The sequence below is a fragment of the Zophobas morio genome, unplaced genomic scaffold (genome assembly GCF_036711695.1).
Source record: "Zophobas morio isolate AGI-343-1 ecotype UQ-CSIRO unplaced genomic scaffold, CSIRO_AGI_Zmor_V1 ptg000024l, whole genome shotgun sequence".
NCBI lineage: Eukaryota > Metazoa > Arthropoda > Insecta > Coleoptera > Tenebrionidae > Zophobas > Zophobas morio.
The window spans coordinates 19,085,205-19,099,970 of NW_026972129.1; the positions used below are offsets into that span (position 1 = coordinate 19,085,205).

Sequence of the window (14,766 nt, forward strand, 5' to 3'; positions counted from 1 at the left end):
TTATACTCTCCTTTAAAATATTTATTTTACTTCTATAATCCCGATATACATATAAATAAAGACAAAATTCTCCGCACCACCATTCAATGAGTATAATAAACATAAATAATTTTTGTTAAAATCACACAGTAGACTCTGTGACCTGTTGTAAATCCTTCGTTGTGACTGCCAGTACTTCCTCACATACTTTCTTGTAACACCAAGAATCTCCTTTTAGGCGTTTTCTTTTAATACCGACGAACGCAAAATGTCTGTCTTTGTGTAGCAATTCGATCTTTTTGTCTCTTTTCTTGACCGATATGGGAGTAGTCGAGTTTGCGTTCGTTGGAGTACTAAAGTTCAAGGGTCCGTTCTTTAATATGGACTTGGGTGGAGTATCGCAACTTTGACTTCTTGTACTTGGTCCCATACATGGAAGATAACATATTTCGAGCTCGAAAGAACAACCATTGCAAGGATGCAGCACGTTTGCTTCGACTTTTCCTCGTAGGATAAATCTGAAGAGAATAAAGTAAATTAGAAATATTCAGTAAAAAAAGTTTACTACCAAACACGGGAGAAAATTTAGATACGGAAATGTTTGAATGTGACCTCTCGTCTAATAAAAACATTTACACGATTGAAGTTACTCACCCTTTGCGGACACAGTGGAATCCTTTGCGCTGGAAAGCCTTGGATAGTTCCGTAATTACGTATTCAGGATCATTACACTGCGTGGTTGAAACGTTGCACAAATCCTTAAAAGAATTAAAAAACACAAATAAAAGGTAGGTACCAAAATTAGGCTCTGTTCAGATTTTTAGATAGATGTGGATGCCAAAACATATTCATAAAGATTTTCCTTAAAATTGCTCGTAGTGAGGTTAAACGGAAACAAAATTATTTTATTGTTTGTAAATTCACGGTTCATGTTAAGGTTTTTAACTGTTCATGGTTCTAATACAATAGCGGACCAATTTCAAGTTGTATTTGCGATCTCGTAAGTCCCCGTTGCCATGGAAGATGCGATGACTATAATTGCGATAGCGAATCGCAATCGCAAATTGCATTAACTGGCATCGCAATTCCCATAGCAACGGGGCTTGCGATTCCGCAAATCCAATTCCCCCTAAATGGAAATGTCACGTATAAAACATATGAGAATGAAACTGTGATTTTTTATGCTATAAAAATAATGTAGAGGTTCTTGGAACTTACTGTCACTTAAGATGCCTTATTAGTGTATCTCAATACTTATTTTCTAACAAATACATGTCTCACTTATCATTTGAAATGTTTAAAAATAGTAATAACATTGTAATGTCCCAAATTTGAAATTTACACTTCGCGCTGAGAGGAAAAACACAGCATAGCAAAACCGCATTTGAAAAATTAAAAATAAGAAAAATGATTCAATAACGAAGACAACCAGAGAGAAATATCACTCTCGGTTTCCTAGTGGTAGGCGAGAAGTAATTTTGAAGAACTTGTAGTTTGTTGTGAGTGAAACATGTGTGAAAATTGCTACGTAAAACTTTGCAATTTCATAAAAGGGCAATTATTATTAATAAATAGAAGTGAATCCTATTCGACGCCATAGCGTCGGCGTTCGTCATCGTTTCTCTGTCATAGTGAACTTTTCTAGCGTAAGGGTACCTGTTTAGATTAGTGCCTAACAGATTCATTCGCATTCGTGCTAGCGTATTGATCAGTTCACTTATGTTTATGTTTCCCTATGTTATTGTTTGCGATTAAAAAAAAAAAATTGAAAACCACCTCCTTCTGAAGTGTGCATGTTACGCTACTGACTGACAGTCCGTTGTCAGATTCTGATGACTCACCATGTTGAACTTAAAATGATCCATCTCTAAGACCAGACAATGATTTTCTAATCTGAAATGTGTAAAACTTTGACTATCCCATCAACACGTCTAATTTTTGTTTTATTAATTATAAATTCACAGTTCATGCTAAGTTTTTGACAGTTCGTTCTTCTAATACAAATTACCTTCAATCAAGTAAATGTTCATATAAAAACACGTGTCGGAAATTAATTTATTCAGATTGAACTTATTTTTTTTATAACAATGGTAACACGTACAAAACACCGCATTGTCGGATTGACTCTTTTCGGGTATATTAGAGGCAGCCGTCGCATTTTTCTGATGGGAATTTTTCCAGAAAACGGAGATGTAATTTCTGTTGAATAATGCCGTCCCATCTTATTACCCAGAATTCCTAAATTACCCTGGAATATATATCCGCACCATAAAAAATTCTCTAAAACCCCCATGAACCGAGCACATTTTCGGTTTAATGCGCTTTACACAATGGCACCCAGCAATAACGTGGAATCCCGTTGTTTGAAGGTATAAAATTGGAACGTTCTTGATCGAAATCCATTAAGCACCAGATATGTCAGTCTTTGACGCGGAACTTATTCGTAGAGATAATGTTTTTCCTTGATTGTAGGTTTGATAATTATTGTACATAGAGGATAAGTTTTGTGAAAAGAGCTTTAGTTTCGGCCGGATAGATTAGATTGTCTCGCTCCCGGATTTCTAGAGGTGCGTTTTGTATTGCCGCCTCGAGCCCGGGCCAAAGAAATTGGCTAGCAGTTCCGAAGTATTGCCGATGTTTTTGCTTAAGTTGTTAAATTATTAAAATTAGAAATTATCATCAGTTAAATTAATATCATTGTGGACTCGAAATACGAGGTGTAATTTATGTTTATGTTGTCTTGTATTTTCTTACAACCGAATTATTTTCTCAAAACTTGAAACTGAACATTTATTCTCGAATGGATATTTTAATTTTTACAGTATTAAATTTGTGCATGTTGTTTACTTTATTGAGTCCACGATGTAATCTATGAAAACATTTTATAATTTAATGAATAACTCGAATTAATGCATAAATTAACATAATGCAAAATTGTTTGTTTTGTAGTGTGGTGACCGAATTTAAATCAAAATTTTCGCGCTGAAATTAATTAACAACGGCGCGAAATCACATTTGAATAATTTGAATTTGAAAAAAAAAAATCATCAAAAAAAATCGTTAAACATAGGCAACCTGGTGCACGGAAACGCTTGCTTGGTAGTCGGACAATTAATAGCGCTTAGGGGCTAGTTTTGCATGATTATTGAGTTAGATCGCGGCTTGGTAGCGCTAGGGGATTTTAGTTAGAAGGTTGGTAGAGACAAAACAGCATGGCGTAGCGTCAGACTGAATGTGCTGGTGTGAGTGTAAACACGTGGTAAGAGCTAGGTAGAGGAAGCCTTTGTTTAACGACAATCAATCGTAACTGACGTCACTCTGTTGTCCTCAACCCGCGCGGTTAATTCTTGCGGCCTTTTAATCAGAAAAAATGTGGATTTCCGTTCAACGCGAAACACGTGCTGTAAATTTGTTTCATTGTTTGTAAATTCACCAATCAAGTTAGTTTTTCTTAATCGTCAGCTAGTGCAAACACAATTTAACAATCAGGATTCTTTAAATAAACCACTTGCTAGAAGATTTCATGAAATTCACTTAGTCAGGAAAAACACCTTTGTTGTTTCATTACGAATAGGTTTCTGGATGCATATACGTAAGTATTACATTATAACACTTCTTAATCCTTCACAAAAGATTGTTAATAGTTCATTTACGGCAGTTAAACAAAGTTCATTATACTGCGAACTGGCGGGGAGGTTTGTAATAATTTCTTCCCTTAGGCGGTTATCATCGTTATTATCGTCGTTATCATGATTACATTACTGAGGCCTGCTCTCACAACGCCACAGCTTGATTAATACATCGAGGCATGCCCTCACAACGCTACAGATTGATTACTTCATCGAGGTTCGTCCTCGCAACGCTAGAGATTAATAACATCAACGAGGCATATTCCTTCCACCGCTAAAATATACATCATCGAGGCAATTCCTCGCAACGTTTTAAAATTTACATCACCGAGACGCTTTTTCCTCCCAACGATTTCAAAATTTACATCACCGAGACGCTTTTTCCCTTGGGGCGATGATTGGATATTTTTGTGTTTGTTTATTATGTGTTTTGTTGGGGTAACCAGTTTGTGATATTTTAAACTCTCAAAGTAAATTGTTTTTTTGAAGTAACCAATCACTTAGATCATGATACAATTTGACATAATGTAAACTCTTTGTTTGAATCGTTAAAGTGTGGTAATTATTAATCTCATGTAAATTTTGTTAACTCTGCAATTTTCTACCTCATACAATATTTCTCAATCTCGCAGTTTTAACTTCAGTAATTTTCCTTTGTTGTATAATTTTAATTGAACGTAAATTACATGTTCTACAGTTTTAACCTCACATAATATTTCTATTTATACAAGTTCATTTCACACCAGATCTTTTGATTCATAAATCCTTGCTAGGTTTGTTTTGTAAATACTTTGTTGATGAATGTTTCTATCATAAATTGTTTGATCGCCAATTTTTATCTCACATAAGATTTATTTGTTGTTTAAAATTTCACAAGATTGTATGGTGAATTTAAATGTGGTTTATTGCTCTTTGAAACTTTAACATTGTTCAGTTGTTGTTAATATCAGAGTTATAAGAGATTGAATATTTAAAAAAGGAATTGAGGTTAAATAACACAGAAAAAGTGGCAGAAGCGAAGTTTGGTTCCTAGTCGAGCTGGCGAGATTTATCGGGTCACCTGTAAAAGTCCACAGGTTTGGATAGATTCAGGGGCGGCCGCCCATGTTGTAACGTTCTCGGCTTCTGTCCCTAGCCGAGATCCACCTACGGGTCTGGCGACCGTAATGGCCTAGTTTCGCACAGCATGATCGTAATGGGGATGCGTGCGGGTAGGCTTTGCTATAGATAGAATCACCGTCGTAGGGGGAGAACAGCTCCAGACCGGTAGCCCCAAATTCAACTTGTGCTAGCACATGATACAAGTAAATATGGTATGGACATACGCAGGTTTGCTGACGTCACCTGGCTGTATTCAGGCGGGAAATTGAAATATTTACCGAGCTCAACTAAAGTCACTAGATCTACTATTACTTTTAGAAAGTACGGCAAACTGCCTGTGGTCGGAATTCGACAGAGAGGAACCTAACCTATGTGTTAAACAAAGATAGCGCGAGGCTAGTAATTTTCGCTATCTGTCAACGAAAGGTTGATGTGTTTACGATTTGAGGTTACGACAGACTGTACTAGAATTATTGAGTTAACGGACCGGAAAGAACACTATTCCAGTCCCAAAGTAACTCCAGCCCTATTCAACGAGAAAGTGTCACCGGTAACCAGCAAACAGTCGTGGAAGACGTGTTACCACCAAGGCAATTGACGGCCAAATGACAGTAACAGGATCGCCATACTGGTTAATAGTTGTGTATTAAATTATTGGTTTGTACTTAGCAAATGTACGAGATTCTTTGTACAATTATTATTACTATTCACAATCAGTGTAAAAACAATTTGCAATGTTTCACAATTTTTATTCTGCAGAGTATCTTCGGCTGAAATATACATATTTTCTTATTATTTGCTATCATCCCCGCTATTTTTTTAACAACGCTAGGTCGCTAGCAAACCACCAATTTGTTTTTACGCATCAGTTTGGTAACAATAAACAATAACCCTCATAACCACAAAAACTCATAACTGCCTCATAACCCTTAAAATTGATATTTGACATCAGATGTCAACACAGAAGTGGAAGGTCATTCATTCCACATGACGTCAGATAACGTTGCGCAGAAGAAGACGAGTTTTGGTTCATGGGATGTCCATACCATATTTACTTGTATCATGCGCTAGCACGCCGCAGGGGTACTTTTGTTGTGCTCCTGTTAACTGCCGTAACTTTAAAATCTACCGCCACACGCCCGTAATAACTTGTGTATTTGCATCCAGTTACTTTAATTCAGATTTTGCTTTGTTTTTGTTAAATTTGTGATGTTCAAATATTTACATTGATTCCAAACAGACGTATAGGATTTTGCGTTTGTTGGTTTGGCGTATGTCTGTCAATTCGCGAGTGTTTTTCTTTCATATATCTTAAGGTGTCTGAAATGTAATATATCTGTGAATATAGCCCTAGGGGGTTTTTGGGGATGACGACTGATGACGACTTGGCCCTGCGGGACCGCCAGAAGGGCAGGATGAGTCACTGTCGCTCTTCGTTTCTTGTCCTCCTAAGGAAGGGTGTCATTTTGGCCCCTCCCAAACTTTTGTCTATTATTTCTTGCGCTATCGACTCACACGCAGTGTATGCACACTTGTACGAAAGAACGTCTTCCCGCCATTTGTCAAAAACAAAAAAAAAAACACAACGTAGGTTCCCATTTGTTAGACGATCACAGCCAAAGCCAATTTTTGAATTTTTCGCGGGTCTTTCAAACTTTTTCAAGGTCAATTTAAAGGCAGGAAGTTTGGGTTATCACAGTAGTTTCAGTAATTCGTTTAATCACCACAAAACTTCGGGAGTACAAATTTCAGGTTAATGCGGTTACCTGTATAAAAAATATGTCGACGCAGACAGTTTTATAACTTAATTTAACATGCCTCGGATATTTTTTAATCAACATCGTCTCGTACACCTCTTTTTTTTTTAGTCCCGGCCTGGGCATCTACTTTTTCGTGGAACGAGCGAGTTGCAAGGTAGTGGATGATGCGGTCAAATGTCCCGCGGAAACGAATATTATATTGTAACCCGTTAATATCGTCACATAACTGAGGACAGCTCGATCGCCTTGATCAGAATCACCGATCCCCTACGTCACCAAGTGTCGTGTCAGTTGCTGTTATCTTTGCCATATATGCAGCAATCCTTCGTTTATGTACAAGTTTCACGCATTTTGAAAAAGTAGCATGGTTTTTGTACTTACACAGGTGTTCAAAAGGAGAGTAATAAATGGGTAATTGTCTCATAATTGATTTACCTTGGTACTAAGTAACACAGGCTCCGTCATACCGTCCGCAGCTGTTTTTTTCGGTGTCAACACATAGCGCACCTTGTGTAAGGACCTCTCTATGCTTCCTAAGACACGTCTAGCTGATCCTGGTGTTTCTGAATTCACATGAATTCTCTTCCTAAAAAAAAAAACTTGGAATTTAGACTTGCACCAACACATTAATAAGTTTAAATGGGGGCTATTAGATCATGTAAAAGAAGCTCTCACCTTTCAGGCGTTTTTGGCGTGGATTTGTCCGTGGAAATTTTTTTAGCGGGAACTGAAAACCACACATCGTTACGAAAATCAACACAAATCATACAGAAATTTAGTATCTCACTGACTTACCAGGAGAATTTTCGCCACCTAAAGTAGGGCTCCTCATTCTCTTCAGGGGCTTCCTAACACCTGTAGGTTTTGCGGGCTGTACAAACTGAATTGGACTAGAACAAGTTTCTTCAGCTTTCTTAGGCGTACAAACTTCAACATCAGCTTCACAATCAAAATATGGAGTTGTCACAAGTTCGTTATTTTTCAGTTCATCTGGCTGAATTATCATTAGTGGCTGTAACTGCGTTTTATCTTTCCTAGGAGTATCCTCAATTCTCATTTTTAAGTACATTTGAGCAGGCAGAGTATTCAATCTTAAAGTAGCACCCCTTTTTTTCTTAGACAACAGTAAAAAATAAGTGGCTGTATGATAATCATATTTCCATTTTTTCAAGTGTCGCCACATTCGCTCAGGGCTCACTTCATAGTAAGAAGACATCACGCTAATGCATTCTTTGTCGTATTTTTTGGCGTCTGTTGACGTGTAGTCTACAGGGTCTAGATACCCCGAAGTAAGCCAGGTATGGGAGAGGATTTCTTCTAGTGTGATACGATTTTTGGGGTCTACTTGTAACATAGATTTTATAAAACGACGGCTTTCAGGCGACATGAAGGTAGGTTCTTCGTACTTTCCGTTCTGAAAACGCTATTTGTACTAGGAGGAAAGCAGCACCAAGTTTATATTGTGTCCACATTTTGTGAAAATTGTTCAGAAAAAACAGCAGAAACCATTTATTTTTTTAATAGATGATAAAAAATAAGTACTCAGTGGAAAAATTTTAACCGCTGACGTGTCTTTAATTACTACTATGTACTTGAACATTCAATTAAAATTAGTGAGACTATAAAATTTAATAAACTTACTAAGATTTTTTTGTACAGACTATCAATGTTAAGATCATCAAATGGCAACGCTCCTACAAGAAGTGCATACAGAAGTACCCCCATTGCCCAGACATCTACTTCAGGTCCCAAATACTGTTTACCTAGAACTAATTCTGGGGCTGCATACGTTGGAGAACCGCATGAAGTAAACAGAGGACTCTCCATGCCCCCTTCAGGACGCGCACACAAACCAAAATCGATCAATTTCAGATTCTGATCTTTATCCAATAATACGTTTTCCTAATAAAACACAAATGAAATACCATTACAAACAACAAAAATATTCTTACAGGTTTCAAATCTCTGTGTGCATAACCCAAGCTGTGTAAGTACGCTACTCCTGAAACAATTTGCCTAAAAAAAGTACGACTTTCAGACTCACTTAAGCGATTTCTTTCAACAATGTGATCAAAAAGTTCACCCCCTGAGCAGTATTCAATCACAATGAAAAAGTGAGTTTCAGTTTCGATAACCTAAAATTACGGAAAAATATAATAGGTCTTGGATTCTCTGCATTTTGTATATTCACTTGATATAACTTGCAAATGTGTTGATGAGCAAAAGATTTGAGTGCTTTTAGCTCCAGTTTGACTCTCGGAAGATCATCTCCAAGTCCAGTCTTACTCATTATTTTTATTGCGACTTTTTCACCTGTTGCAACATGTGTTGCTAGTTTTACTTTTGCGAAGCCTCCACATCCTATAGTTTTGTCCACATCGTACAAGCCTTTTAATTCTGTGTAGCGTACCATTTTGAATTTTCTTTACTGGTGACTAGTATTTTTTAAGTACGAATCGTAGACGCACACACACACGCACACAATTGAAATGTTATATATTATTTATCAGAAAATATCCATTATTAATAGTTTTCTTTAAATAAAATATTTCAAACAATAACGTATTCTGGGCATTTAAATTTAAACTGTTTTGACATTCAACGAATGTCAAATGTCAATAGTCTGTCACTCCTAGAGGGCGTTGCAAAATTTGACAAGTGCAAAATCTCATGATACTCGTTTATTTGATAAATTAACAATAAATATAAAAGTTTAACTTTATTCTGAAGTACTCAATGCCTGCATAGAATGCTACTTCTTAGTATGATTTTCTACCAGTCATTAGTGCTAGCCAGATCTGCAAACATTTTGTCCTTAATTACAGGTCGTGGATCTTCTTTTATGTCAGTTTCAATTGCACCCGTTTTACCAATCAAGTATTCAAACTCTAAAAAAATATTATAAACACAAGTAACTATTTTACAAATTATGAACAACCGTCATGTGTTAAATTTGGTCCTCTGAATTCCAAAGGGCCCACTATTTGTTCCTTCATTTGACCCTCAAAGTAGACAAATATTGTTGGTAAATTCTTGTCTGGATAATTAGGAATACAAGTTGTTGAAATTGACTTCAGAAATTTCACTGTAGGGTATTTGGCAGCTACTTGTTTCATATATTCATTGATTAAAGCACACAGTGGTATTCTAAAAATGCTCATCATTTCTTGCAAATTTGTAAAATTAAATACCCACCCTTGTTTATACAAATGCAGCACAACCCAAATTCCCTCTCCTGCTTTGTTCACTTCTAGTACATAATCTTGTGCTGAGATTTCACCCACAGTTCCAAATTTAGAGCGTTCAGCTAGAGCTTTCATTTCAGCTATCCTCTTATTCCTGTATTCTAGAAGAACACCCTCATCTTCAGAATCTTCCAATTCGTCCAATTCATCCAAGTCAAGTTTTGAGAAATCTTTGCCAGCTATAAAATTACAGATAGAATTTGGAAGGTTAAAGCATAAACAAAACCCACTTGCTGTCTTTTCTTCAATCGTTTCTTCAAGCATAGACACGATTTGATCCTCTGTTACTTCTGTTTCTTTTTTCTGGGGAATGATCCCCTTGGATCTAAGGATGTCATTCCATTCAGTATCTTCATTCGGGTCCTGGAATATAAAACCCGCGATTAAGCTTTAGATGTATTAAAGTCTTTGTACTTACCTGCATTTTGCTGTGGTTTCTATGTCACAAAAATATAAATAAAAGTTTGTACGAATTTTAAAATTATACATGTGCTCAATTACTAAAAAGGAAATTTAGTGGGTTGCCCGATAACACATCCCACATGACAGTTCGCGTTTCGTACGCTATCTCCTTTCAATCCATTGAGTTTTAGCGACTGAATAGAGATAAACAACTCAATATGTAAACCATATGTAAACACGCAAAAAAGGCGCGAAAATTCAATTTCTGGTAATAGACTTTATTTAACATAAATAAATAGTTTGATTGAATATCAATCAAGATAAGTTAATGAAATCCCGCCACTGGATACTTTTCAACCATTTTCTTTAAAACTGCCGGCAATAGGGCCAAAAATTTAAACCTTTCTCCCATTTGTTCCTTGTCAGTCATCATTTTATACCCATACTGTAATCCTTCCTTTAGTTCAGGTTTTACGTTCTCTTCTAGAGCTCTGAACCTGTGTTCAATTCCCATGTTTAATAAAAAGTCCCTCTGAGCTTTAGGGCCAAGACAAATGACTCCCCCAGCTTCTGAAGCACTATGTGCAAGTCTGTGAAAATCAACATCAGCTGTTAAATCAGCAGTTCCTGGTTCTATGAGGGCATCATGTAATTTATGCTTTCTGAAAGCTCTAAATGTGTCAGTGCCGTTTCCATTATGCCCGTAGTCAGCTATGAGGGCAAATCCGCCATCTGCTTCAAGTCTATCAGCCACTTTCTTGATTATGACAAGGCTTTCAGGAGACACTTCAAAATGATCACGATTTTCACTAGATTTAATAAAAAGTTTTGACGCTGGTGTGTCTTCTTTAGACAAAACGTACCTAAAAACAATCAAACAATAATTAAAAAATAAAAACAAAACACAAAAGTTACCTAAATGAATAATCTTTACTAGTATCAATGTCAATTAAAATTTCCTTATACCTATCGTTAATTCTTTGAAACTTATGTATAGGTAAAGCGTCAAAAAATTCATGGGCTACTAATAACGTAAAACAGTTTGGAACATCATCTATTTGCCGGTACCACTTGACTGGAATACCTTGATGGGTAATTCCTTGTCTATATATCACAGACTTCTGGTCAAGAATATTATCAGTCTGAATACACAATCTCCGCGCTTGAATATCACTAAGCACCGGACTAACTTCCACCAAATGCAGAGTAGCACCTTTCAAAGCCCCAAAATGATCAAATACTCTCAGTAAATCCTGGCTTAAAGTACCTCGGCCGGGTCCTAATTCAACTATTTGAAAAGGTTTCGGTGACCCCACTTTAGACCACTCGTTTAAAAACCAAATAGCTATCATTTCACCAAACATCTGATTAAGTTCAGGTGAGGTTATGAAATCGCCTGCTTCACCAAACACGTCTTTGTGCATGTAGTAGCCCCCCACGGGGCTTATTAGTACTTCTTTCATGTAATCTGCGACCGTAATAGGTCCGGTCGCTTTAATTTTCGAAAAGATTTGTTTCGCTACTTGCTGGGGGTCTTTGGGAAGTTGCTCATTTTTAACAGTGTAATAGGCGCGGAGGTTTTTCATGCGCCAGGTACATCTTCGGAGGTGAAGCATCTTCAGGAAAAATTGTTTTTTAAATTTTCCTTAATTTTTGGAAGTTACATAACCTTACTTTTCGCTCACGTTTTGTTGACAAATGTTGACGTTAGTTACTTTGGATCGAACTGACTGATGTAGAAAATGTAAAGAATCGAAAATAAAAACCTAATATTACATATAAACAATATTCTTATTGCTTTATTTATTTAACGACAATTTTTATATTTTTCAGTAAAGAACTTTGCTAAAGAATTTTTCGACTTGTAATAATTTCGATACCAAGATAGCAACAATCATTGACAGCTAACCTGCTAACCTTGCTGTAATGTAACCTCACTTTTTTCTATCTAAATCTGGCATGTTTCAGATGCTAGAAAGCTTATATTTGTTTGTTATATCGTGTTTTGTTCAATAAAAAAAGACTCCTGAGGCAGTAAATATGGATGCTTATGACATTTTTCGAAAACTAAGTGTAGGAGCAAAATTTTCAAGAGAACATAACCCCAAACGAGTAAGTTAATTTGATTCACTTACATATTTGCTTTTAAATTTCATTTCGTGCTATAGAATCATCTCACTCCTTCTGTAAAAGTGGAAGCTGAAGAAGATGTAGCAGCACCAAACGTACTCCCAAAAAAAGAAGAAGACAATAATGGGATAACCCTACTGAGCACATTGAAAACTGAAACAAAAGGGAAAAAACGTAAACACTCTAATCCCGAAAATGACGAAATTAAAAGAAAGCAGTTAAAACAAGAAGAAGTACTCAATTCTTACATTTCCAATGAATTTTTATACTTATATATTATTTCCAGATCAACCATTATCGAAACGTTCACCGCATTAGCGTTGTTGGTAAACACGTTCCTGAACCAACAAGAAATTTTGACGATTTTCCTGTTGAGCAAGGTATAATTGAGAATTTGAAAAATTGTGGGTATGTGGAGCCCACTCCTGTGCAGAAACAAGCAGTTCCAATAATGCTGGAGGTATTTTTAACAGTGTTAAGGTCTTGAATACTATTAATGAGTTAATATTAGGGTCGAAATCTGTTAGCTTGTGCGCCTACTGGGTCTGGAAAAACTGCGGCCTTTCTAGTTCCGTTAATTAATGATTTGAAGGGACCGAAGAAAAAGGGATTTCGTGCTCTAATTTTGTGTCCTACAAGGGAATTAGCCAAACAAACACAAAGAGAATGTGTACGTTTATCAGAAGGAAAAGGTTTTAGGGTGCATATAATTAGCAAAATAAATAAAGCTGTGGCTCAATATGGCCCAAATAGTTCACAAAAATTTGGTAAATTTCAGGATAATTTTTCTTGTGTGAATTTTATTTTCATTTTTTTGTAGATATCTTGATAACTACACCAAATAGGTTGTGTTTCCTTTTGAATCAAGATCCTCCTGCAATCTCTTTGACTAAGTAAGATATTTAAAACTGTTTTCCAGTTAGTTAAAAGTGTCTTTTAGCATTAAGTGGTTAATAATAGATGAAGCTGATAAGTTATTTGAAACAGGAAACAGAGGTTTCAGAGAACAGCTAGATCAAATATTGCTTGCTTGTACAAATAAAGAAAAGAAAATTGCAATGTTTAGTGCTACTTATACCCCAGTTGTTGCCAAGTGGTGTGTTCATAATATGAAAGGTTTAATTCGAATTACAATTGGTCAAAGGTTTGATTATTACTAATTTGTTGTATTTAAAAATTTATTGAGTAATGTTTTAGAAATGCCGCTACTGATTCAGTTGAGCAAGAACTTCTGTTTGTGGGAAATGAACAAGGAAAATTGTTAGCTTTTAGGGATTTAGTGAGAAAAGGTTTAAGCCCTCCAGTCCTTGTTTTTGTACAAAGTAAAGACAGAGCGCAACAGTTATTCAATGAACTTATTTATGACGGGATTAATGTAGATGCAATTCACGCTGACAGAACACAGTTACAGGTAATTTTTTTTTTCATAAAATTCGTCTATTTGATATATAAATTTAAAATGTCTATTGTTGTTAGAGGGACAATACAGTCAGAAGTTTTCGCGAGGGGAAAATTTGGGTATTAATTTGTACAGAACTGATGGCCCGTGGGATTGATTTCAAAGGTGTTAATCTAGTAATAAATTATGATTTTCCACCATCAGCTATTTCATATGTGCACAGGGTGGGCAGAGCAGGTCGTGCAGGTAGAAAAGGTAAAGCAATTACCTTTTTTACAATTGAAGATACCGTCAATTTAAGAAGGTTAGTGTAATATTAAGAAAATAATTTAGTTTGATGGTTATATTCACCTTTTTTTCAGTATTGCTCACGTGTTGAAAGATTCTGGGTGTGAGGTACCTAGTTATATGTTAACTATGAAGAAGAAACCAAAGAAGGAAAGAAAAAAATTGGAAAAAGCTGCCCCTAAACGAGATGAAATTAACCCTAGACCAAAATATGAATTGGTTAACAAGATAAAGAGAAGGTAATTTGGCCGCCTATTGCCGCAAATTAATGGTTTATTATTAAATTTGTTTTTTAGGAAAAAAGGTATTGTAAATGGAGAAGAGCAAAAATGTTCCAAAAATCAAGGCAAAATTGATAATAGCATAGTAAAAAAAGATAAAGTAGAAAAACCTGCGTTAAAACAAACTGATAAACAGAAGCATCCAAAAACCAAACAGGAAAAGAAAAAAAAGAAAAAAATTCAAAATCAAACAATTTTATAGAATTTTTCTAAATAAAAACGGTTAATGATTTTAATTGTGTTATTTTCCATTGTTTCCCAAATTTTATGTCAGACAGGTATGAAGCACGCAGGGTGTTATCCTTTTACTAAATTATTTTACTCAAACTTTCAATGAAGCTTGAAAATAAAAATGCAACTGGTAGCAAAATGTATTAATTAAGTATTGTGCAAAATCAGTCAGACATAATTAAGCAGTTTCGAAATGTAGATTTAAATTTCCCGCTCTCATAGAACACCCAGGTGACGTCAGAACATGCGCATGCCCATACCATATTTACTTGTACCATGTGAATACATGTGAGGAGCATAATCAAACGGGTGGTTGTGTAA

The 14,766-nt window shown here is 35.8% G+C and overlaps 4 protein-coding genes across 4 annotated transcripts; 1 reads left to right on the forward strand and 3 right to left on the reverse strand.

Moving 5' to 3' along the window:
* Positions 1 to 12: 12 nt before the first annotated feature.
* Positions 13 to 9,035, reverse strand: LOC135135272 (maternal embryonic leucine zipper kinase-like). The gene is made up of 8 exons (XM_064064299.1): positions 8,661 to 9,035; positions 8,422 to 8,604; positions 8,111 to 8,371; positions 7,265 to 7,883; positions 7,145 to 7,196; positions 6,905 to 7,055; positions 634 to 737; positions 13 to 497 (listed from the first exon to the last, which is right to left on the reverse strand). The coding sequence occupies exons 1-8, from the start codon at positions 8,880 to 8,882 to the stop codon at positions 122 to 124; spliced, it is 1,968 nt and encodes a 655-aa protein (XP_063920369.1). The 5' UTR covers positions 8,883 to 9,035; the 3' UTR covers positions 13 to 121.
* A 100-nt stretch (positions 9,036 to 9,135) lies between these two features.
* On the reverse strand, positions 9,136 to 10,277 carry LOC135135017 (viral IAP-associated factor homolog). The gene is made up of 5 exons (XM_064063954.1): positions 10,133 to 10,277; positions 9,945 to 10,077; positions 9,665 to 9,893; positions 9,408 to 9,616; positions 9,136 to 9,357 (listed from the first exon to the last, which is right to left on the reverse strand). The coding sequence occupies exons 1-5, from the start codon at positions 10,136 to 10,138 to the stop codon at positions 9,242 to 9,244; spliced, it is 693 nt and encodes a 230-aa protein (XP_063920024.1). The 5' UTR covers positions 10,139 to 10,277; the 3' UTR covers positions 9,136 to 9,241.
* A 101-nt stretch (positions 10,278 to 10,378) lies between these two features.
* Positions 10,379 to 11,906, reverse strand: LOC135134988 (protein arginine methyltransferase NDUFAF7 homolog, mitochondrial). Its single transcript, XM_064063920.1, has 3 exons — positions 11,791 to 11,906; positions 11,032 to 11,732; positions 10,379 to 10,979 (listed from the first exon to the last, which is right to left on the reverse strand). Exons 2-3 carry the CDS (start codon positions 11,730 to 11,732, stop codon positions 10,442 to 10,444), a joined length of 1,239 nt encoding a protein of 412 aa, XP_063919990.1. The 5' UTR covers positions 11,791 to 11,906; the 3' UTR covers positions 10,379 to 10,441.
* A 127-nt stretch (positions 11,907 to 12,033) lies between these two features.
* LOC135135143 (probable ATP-dependent RNA helicase DDX52) lies at positions 12,034 to 14,445 on the forward strand. Its single transcript, XM_064064138.1, has 10 exons — positions 12,034 to 12,228; positions 12,285 to 12,479; positions 12,533 to 12,706; positions 12,758 to 13,013; positions 13,067 to 13,139; positions 13,187 to 13,390; positions 13,444 to 13,657; positions 13,723 to 13,949; positions 14,008 to 14,172; positions 14,230 to 14,445. Exons 1-10 carry the CDS (start codon positions 12,157 to 12,159, stop codon positions 14,414 to 14,416), a joined length of 1,767 nt encoding a protein of 588 aa, XP_063920208.1. The 5' UTR covers positions 12,034 to 12,156; the 3' UTR covers positions 14,417 to 14,445.
* Positions 14,446 to 14,766: the final 321 nt, after the last annotated feature.